Raw genomic sequence first — 8,933 nt, 5'->3', positions numbered from 1 at the left:
GTGATTGGCTCAGTGTTCTGTCACTCATGGGGACACTACATCATTGCCAAGTTTAAGTGCGTAGTAAGGGTAGACATCCAAAATTTCAGCCCTTTGGGTCCTGCCATAGAGTTATATTACAAGCACCCTTCCAAGAAGACTCAAGGTCATTGGACACAGATAAAATGACGTCAAATCATGCTATATGTACAGAAGCTTTGATTGGACTGATCATGTCAACATCATACTTTCAAAGTCTTAGCTAGAGCAGTCATCATCCTGAATCAAGTCGACAATCTACTGGCAAATCCTTTTAATCCTTGTCATATGAAGAGAAATAATGAACAGAAATTATAGATAAAATGAATAGGTGCTCATCGGCCATTGGACATAAAGATTACACAACAAGTTGGAAATCGCAAATTCAACAATGAGTCGTTCGGAAGGAATCAGTGGCTAACTGCAAGCATTGCAAAGCAACCACTAATGTTAGCCTGCTATTCAATGGAGTGGCTGTATGTGTTTTTTTTCTCCAGAGAATGCCAGACTTCAATGGCAAAGTCTGATGACAAAATTTGCCCACAAAGGACTGCTGCGCCACCTTCAGAAGGTGAGTCCAAAAATGTCTTGTATGCTGCTGCATAAATGATGCAATATGCCAGGGATATATGTATACTGTAGCTAAGAAAGTAATACTAAGTGTATGTTGTATAGTGAGCTGTAAGTAGCCCATGTGCCTCACCCTAATAATTTGGTCTATTTTCACCAATGCAGTATTGTAAACACATCGTTCATGGCCCGGTGTGTGCTTGTTTACCAACTTTTTTGGTACAGCTTTGACAGTGCTACTGATAGTAGTGGTGGCGCTTGGCTTGCACGTGCAAATTCAGCACACATAACATTCTATTATAGAATTGTGTTATTTGACGAGTCAAATTAAAAGATTATTTAACGCGTCAAATAGTGTTATATGACATGTATCTTTTTTGACAGGCAAAGACCCGAACAGCGTTCAATGTGCCTCACCCTAATAATTTGGTCTATTTTCACCTCTTAATTTCACCTAATGTTCTAACTTGGTGGTGCACATGTAGCCTATATTCTGTTTTAGAGAAATGTAATCATTGAATATTGTAAGAGCTTTCATTGTCTGTTTATATGCCTCCTTTATTTATCCTACGGTTCTGACTTGTTGTACAGGGAGTACACTGTAAGAACGGCCCATGTTCGGAATCCTATCGCTGTACATTTCAAAAGTGCTGAAGAAATAGTTACATTGACTGTTGACCACGCATCAAAGCTGGGACTGAGAGACTGAAAAACAGCTTTTATCTCAAGGCCATCAGACTGCTAAACAATCACTAACTCAGAGAGGCTGCTGCCTACATAGAGACTCAAATCACTGGCCACTTTAATAAATGGATCACTAGTCACTTTAAACAATGGCACTTTAATAATGTTAACATATCTTACATTACTCATATCATATGTATATACTGTACCTTATACCATCTATTGTACCTTGCCTATGCCGCTCGGCCATCGCTCATCCATATATTTATGTGTACATATTCTTATTCCATCCCTTTAGATTTGTGTGTATTAGGTAGTTGTTGTGGAATTGTTTGATTACTTGTTGGATATTATATGTCGTCCCCTTATGCCATAGTTTGTACATCTCAATTGTCATTAGAAACCACATTTGTTTAAGCAAGTCAGCCATATCAGCTATGTTTTTTTAAAAGGCAGTAAATGAGGCTGAATGAACTGTTTTGCTGCCAGACAAGACTCTGCTGATAGACAGGTGTAGCGGTGATAAGATGTTGGGACTCTGCTGTTAGCAGAATCCTAACAGCTTTATGTAGGCCCTAACAGTTTGTGGGCACTGTTTGACACTGTTATAGTGGCTTTGCTGGCATGCATCCCACTTTTTCTTTTTGCCCCACCAAGATTTACATGCTAAAATCGCCACTGTAAGCAAAGTGAAAAGGTATGAGAAGGCAAGTGATGATAACTGTTTGATAGATTGCTTAATGGGCTGCTCATTGATTGGTTGATTGATTATGTAAGCCAGAATTTGTGAGAATGGACAACATAAAGCACTTTGTGATAACTGTTGGGCTTTATAGATTAAAATGTATTGATTTGATTGGTTTAGTCAATATGAGTGATTACCTTTTTTCTTCTCTCTCCATGTCTGTCTGTCTGTCTCCAGAGGTCTGTCTGTCTGTCTGTCTCCAGAGGTATGTCTGTCGCTGGGATTGGGAAAGGGTACTTTTAAATGATCAAAGGTAAGAGTGGACTTTTTAGATACAAAGAGACAAACTGTGACTTGAATTTTTTATACATTTTTTTACATTCAATTTCATGAATTTGTCTTTATCAAATCCAGTTTTCCTGGTTACATGATACGTGATCACTGCATCTTCTTACATTTATTTGTATTCTTTACTTCACTCTTTTCTATACAGATTTTTCATTTCTTTATGCATCCTAAAATGTAGCATCCTGTCACGTCCTGACCAGTAAAAGGGGTTATTTGTTTTGTAGTTTGGTCAGGACGTGGCAGGGGTGTGTTTGTTTAGTGTGTTTCGGGGTTTTTGGTTTATGTTCTATGTTTTCTATTTCTATGTGGGTTTTCTAGTTTGTCTATTTCTATGTTAGTTTTGGGAACGACCTCCAATTAGAAGCAGCTGGTTATCGTTGCTTCTAATTGGAGGCCATATTTAAGTAGGGGTTTTTGTCTTGTGTTTTGTGGGTGGTTGTTCCATGTATAGTCAGAGTACCTTACAGGACTGGTTTTCGTCGTGCTTTTGGTCAGTGTTCATTTCTTTAATAAATCAAGAAGACGTTTCACATACCCGCTGCAGTTTGGTCCGATCATTACGACGCATATGACACATCCAAAGTTTGTGTGTTTGAATTAATTTCACTGCTTCTCTCATGGCCCAAATATTAGTTGAATTTACACTGAAACCTTCCTTGGTAGTGGTCAAGCTCACCACCAGTTATCAGTCCGGTGCATCATCAGAGATTGAGGCACTAATCACAAAGCCTACCACACCTACTGCAGTGCAAATGCATACATACACATATAACATGTTAATCAATTGAGCACCCGCCCTGAGACAGTTACAGTACAGTGATGAACAGTTGTTTTCCTTTTTGTTACATCATCCCTGTTGTGGATAGTTTGAGTGGGGCAAGGTAACAGTCTCGATGGAATTAAATGTAAAAGGATGGATGGAAATAAGGAAGAAAGGATGAATGGATGGATGGGCATACAGATGATGACAATAGGGGTTCTCTGTCACAGGCTCGGGTCATGTTCATGTCTGTCTTGCGCTCTCAGGCCAGGTGCGCCGTTCTGTTCCAGTGCTGGTTTAGGTTTTCTGGAAAACCTGCTTGCACACAACTCCACAAACTCTCAGCTCCTGCAGAGAGAACAGAAGGTAAAATTATGTTCCATCGAGAGATTGAACAGGATTTTTAATAAATCCCTTTGATTCATTCTTTATTTGTTTGTGCAGAGAGAGAAATAAATCATCATTATCATCATCATTAATTGAGGTAAACAGCTGTGAAGACATCAAAAATGGTTGCAGTAAATCAATCTCCTCTATGGAGAATAACCAGTCAAAACACTTGTACTTGCAGGTGTATTTCTAACCATCAGAGGCCGCGGTTGTTCAGTGATCCGGGGATTAGTGACTCCAGGGAGACACTTTGCTAATGAATAATTTAATGGCCAAAGATTGTGAACATCTGTTGGAATCCCTTTGACTCAATAAGTTGGCAGTCAACTTTATTTAGCTTTTTATTTAGCTTTAATGACAATAATCATAGCAATGAAAATCAGTAATGACAAGGTAATGAAGTCATTGTAGAGGTCAGTAAATGTACTAATGTTTGTGTATGGGTTGACCAGGGGTGCACTATAAAAGGGACAATTCTATTAAGGGTCCTTAGACTCCAATCCTATCCACAAAGTTTATGAATTTAGTCATGCAGTATTTCCCCCGGTGGTTCATCTTTTGTTCAAATCTTGTTTACGAGGTTACCAAAGCCAGAAACCAGCTATATTTGAACAAAACTGAATCATACAAAAACAATGCAAGTTTTCATCTCTGCTATTTTTTTCTATAGCCTATCGATCTATATATATATTTTTTTTTAAATCACCTGATTTGAGATATGTTGTGACAAAAAGTTAAATCAGGAACTGAGGAAGTAGACTTGCATTCAAATGACATGAATAGACTCTCTTACCAGATGAAGCACATCTCCCTCCACCCAATGGGTCCAGCCTCGGCCCTCCTTCTCTCCCTTCTGAACACACACCAGCTTGTCCCCCTCCCATGAGATAGTGGTCTACGGGAAGAAAGGAGAGACACCATTATGCATTCTACTGTCAGTTAGGAGCATGACCCACCCACACGCACACACACAGAGTGTGTATGACCGTATGTAGAACAACTTACAGGGAACACACATGCAGACAGAAGCTTGCAAACAAACACACACTTTTCTCAGCAGAGCAAAAATAACTTTTGTTGAGTTTACTGTTACAAGATGGAGAAAATAATATGCTAAAGGACTTGAACGAGATCTTCTTCCCATGTTGTTGAAGTCACCAAGTTTCACGTTTTTTTGTCACATGTACAGGATACAGCAGGTGTAAAACAGAACAGTGAAATGCTTAAGTTGAGAAGTTGCGAGCTCTTTCCCAACAATGCACAATAAAGGTAATAATACCAATAAAAACTAAAACATTTAAAAAAGAGAAACACGAGAATGCAGTTCTATACAGGTCAGGTCAGTGCAGTGCCTGTACCGTTATCACAACCAGCTACTTCACAGAGAGTCAACCATTTTGATATGACCACTTAACCCATCAGCATTTTCAAAACACTACACCAAGCCAGTTCATATTCATACCAACAGGAGAATTCTAGTGCTAAGTCATTCTGACTATATATTGTCACATCCTGACCAGCAGAGAGAGTAGTTGTGTAGTATTTTGGTCAGGACGTGGCAGAAGAAGTCTGTGTATGTGTGTTCTGGGATGTCTGTTTCTATGTTGGTCTGTGTGGCTCCCGATCAGGGACAGCTGGTTATCGTTGTTCCTGATTGGGAGTCATATATTAGGAGTGTGTTTGTCATCTGGGTTGTTTCGTTAGCACTGCTATTATTGTAAGTATAGCCTGTTAACCTGTCTTTAGCCGTGCTTGTTTGCTTTATTCATTATCATTAAAAGATGAGTATTCACATCCCGGCTGCATTTTGGTCACTTCAACACGGCGATTTCTGTGATATATATATATATATATATATACACAATACTGACCAGATACTATACACACCAGCTCTTTCATGACATAAACAAGTCAGGAGTTAATTGTAAATAATCATAAAGGTATAGTAAAGTCTTTATGAATTGGACTCACAAATGGTAAATTGGAACATTAAATAGTTGTCCCAGTGGTCAATAACAGATTACGTCATTTCATTCCTGTCAAGTCCTGACCAGTATAAGGGGTTATTGGTTATTGTTTGGTCAGGGCGTGGCAGGTCGTGTTTGGTTTGTGTGTTTTTGGTTATGTTTTAGTTTTTCTATGTTGGTTTTGGTAGGACCTCCAATTAGAGGCAGCTGGTTGTCGTTGCCTCTAATTGGAGGCCATATTTAGTTGGGTTCGTTTTCTCTTGTGTTTTGTGTGTGGTTGTCTCCTGTGTAGTCTGTGTACCTTACAGGACTGTTTTCGTAGTTTATTTTGTTTAAGTGTTTTTTCCTTCATTAAAGAAGATGATAAATATACCCGCTGCATTTTGGTCCACTCCTTACGATGACCGTTACAATTCCCTGATTGTAGCCTACTCGCAGCAGCGCACAAGGTGATGGCTAACATGCTGACCACACCGCTCGCGTTAGTGGTGGGAGCGTTGCAAAATAAATGTACACATGCATGTTATTCAATCATTTCATCCAAACTCGTAGCCAGGTGCTAAAATAGAACTTGGTTCTATTTTTGAGCTTGACTCGCTGCAAGTCCTGCCTCTCCCCTCCCCTGATTGGTTTTTAGGAACATATACCCACGTCAGTGATTGAAAGATGAACTGAGACCCACACTCCAGTCCAATTGGTGGTGGTAATGCACCTTAAAGTTGGTTGCCAACCGCCATATCAAGAAGGAGAGATTACTAGAAACAAACTAGGTTTCTCCTTTTATCTGTGGATTCATTGTCGGAGTAGAGAACACACAATTTTGTGACTAAATGGGTCAAAATTCTAAAATGATCCAGAAAAAAAGGACGTAAATATCAAGTAAAATAACAACCCAATGTTTATATCTCAGGACAAATTAGCTAGCAACAGCAAGCTACCTAGCTAAATGGCCATGAATGTTTCATATGTTTTGACCTGTCGCCAAATTAATATAGCTGGTTCAGAGTTCAACCTGGTTGTCCTGATCGCGTCTGGTGTGGATGGACAAACTCAACATGCGCACGATGCCGCACTTGCGTGCCCGATCTAGTCAGCATGTAATGGGCTTGGAAAGTAATTTGCCTACAAACTTACAAGGGCAGTTCTTTTTGAGGCGAAGAATATGCAGATCAGAATCAATTCTCAGAGATCCTGACTAGCCTTCTAACATTGTCCTCTAGCCTGATTCACACTGAGGCTGACCCAAACTGTACTGTGCTGGCTTGGATATTTTTCCTTTCACGCTGTCCTTTTAAGCAGTTCCAGCAACTATGGTGGGTGCTCAACCAGGCTACCTTAGTGCAACTGGGCTTGGCCCTATAGGCATAAGTGTTCTCCAGCACTCAGGTGTCTTTAGTCAGGTGGGTATAATTTGTGGAACGTTCCAACAGGAATCTGTTCCAAAAACTTTGTAAATAACCAGTTTGCAAACAAACAACGCATACAAAGTTGTATAGTGGCAGAATAAGATACCGGGTAGGGAGTGGGCCACTTCATTAAGTGGTTCACTCACCACGTTTATTCAAAAAAATGTCTGTCCTCACTCTGGTAACCTATGGACAAACATTAAGAATAAGCTACGTGGTGAGTTGATGCCTATTCGGCAGCTAGTTAGCTAGGTGAAGTGATCATGCTACCTTGTATGTGTTTTTTGTTGGCAACCTTGTACCTTACGAAGTTTTTGGAACAGATTCCTGTTGGAACTTTCCACAAATTATACCCACCCTCTTTAGCCTTATTCAGCTGATTCCCTCTGAAGCAGCAATTTACCTTTTCCCCATCAGTGTCAACTCAAAGCCCCATTGTATTCACAGTTGTAATTCAGTCATGTGTGGGTAAGCACATAAAGACTGCCATTTGGATCTGAGAGGGCATTTGGTTGATCAAATCATACTGAGACATCACATTTACTCTTTGTTCTCATGCAGTCTATATCCAGAAAGATGTTTTGACCAAATAAAAATGTAGTTTGAATGTACAACAGACTCACCATGCATTTTCTGTCATCCACCCCTGAGAGATCTTCCTCAAACTCCTTGCCAACATGGAAATCCATGTTGTAGTTCTTAAAGGTACTGAGGGTCTTGATGACCATGTGATCACCATCAACACTGATGTCTTTGTCGGTCTTCAACAAGTTGGCAATTTTCCTAATGGCAACATTTACATCTGTGCGATGGATGTGTACCCAAGGAAAGAAGAGAGAGTTTAATACTAATGACCAGTAAGGCTCCCCAAACATCACACTCATTCTCTCCTACCCCTTTAAAAAACTATGCTTTAAGTGAGAAATAAGCACTATTCAGTAGGATCCAACCTAGAACTGGATCCAACCTAGAACTGGATCCAACCTAGCACTGGATCCAACCTAGCACTGGATCCAACCTAGAACTGAATCCAACCTAGAACTGGATCCAACCTAGAACTGAATCCAACCTAGAACTGGATCCAACCTAGAACTGGATCCAACCTAGAACTGGATCCAACTCAGTAAATCCTGTCCTCTTTTTGGACATCCTTTGAAAATATCATTTAAAAAAAATATGTCAGTAACAGTATCTACCAGTGCTCATAAACCAACTTTCAGCTATAGCCCTCTATTTGTCAATATATTCAGTGTGGTAATCTTAGCTATAAACCTGGTTTAGGTTTTGATTGATGCCTAGAGCGCAAATATTGGCCGCAGTGCCAGTATCTTCGAGCATCATCCACGTTGGAGTCCCCGCACACCACAACTCCATGAAAGATGCTGGAACAACTCACCGAGGGCTTTCATGTACTCCTCAAAGTTGTCATTGGAGATCATTTTCCAATACCCATTCAGGTCAACTGGCATATTGGCTGTGTGTTTCTAGTTTCCTTATTTCCAGTGAAAAGGAGATCCGATACCGCTGTTAATTTGCGATCGAATGTCGGACCGCTGTCCGTACCTCCAATTTTAACCAGAACCACTTTAATCCGATTACTTTTTAAAAGAATTGGAACTCCGCTAATTCATTCCCTGCCTCTGTCGCTGAGCCACTACCTCATCGCACCCCCAATCCAACCTATGCGTCCCTGTCCAAACTGCATGTGGGTGAAGAGCCAACACCAATTAACAATTAACGCATGAGCTATTTCGAGAGTGCTTACTTGAAAGTACTTCTCGCTGTTGTGGGCGACTGCTCTGACAGCTCTGAGTCACCCAGTGTGACATCAAATGGAGAAGGATATAGAACGGGTAATGAAGAGCTCATGTGTTCTGCCAGAATAGAGGCACCTGCTTACATTGAGAGGAAGAATAGAGATGCAAAATCGGTCTCCTGCTGACTCAAAGACGACAAGAATTTCTTCAAATATTTAGGATACTTATTTATTCTTCACCACGTGGCATTATTTATTATGACAAAGTAAATAAAATGGAAAATCCATCTGTTCCATGAGAGGCGCCTAGCCTTATAGGGCGACAGGTAGCCTACTGGTTAGAGCGTTG

General features: G+C 40.3%; 1 protein-coding gene across 1 annotated transcript; it reads right to left on the bottom strand.

Annotated features, from left to right (window-relative positions):
• Positions 1–1,093: 1,093 nt before the first annotated feature.
• LOC106599048 (retinol-binding protein 1) lies at positions 1,094–8,612 on the bottom strand. The gene is made up of 4 exons (XM_014190103.3): positions 8,225–8,612; positions 7,452–7,630; positions 4,249–4,350; positions 1,094–3,413 (listed from the first exon to the last, which is right to left on the bottom strand). The coding sequence occupies exons 1-4, from the start codon at positions 8,295–8,297 to the stop codon at positions 3,363–3,365; spliced, it is 405 nt and encodes a 134-aa protein (XP_014045578.1). The 5' UTR covers positions 8,298–8,612; the 3' UTR covers positions 1,094–3,362.
• Between the last annotated feature and the right edge of the window lie 321 nt (positions 8,613–8,933).

The sequence above is a fragment of the Salmo salar genome, chromosome 03 (genome assembly GCF_965601325.2).
Source record: "Salmo salar chromosome 03, fSalSal1, whole genome shotgun sequence".
NCBI classification, from domain to species: domain Eukaryota; kingdom Metazoa; phylum Chordata; class Actinopteri; order Salmoniformes; family Salmonidae; genus Salmo; species Salmo salar.
Note: the sequence above shows the minus strand (reverse complement) of the source record. Positions and strands in the feature narration are given on the sequence as shown.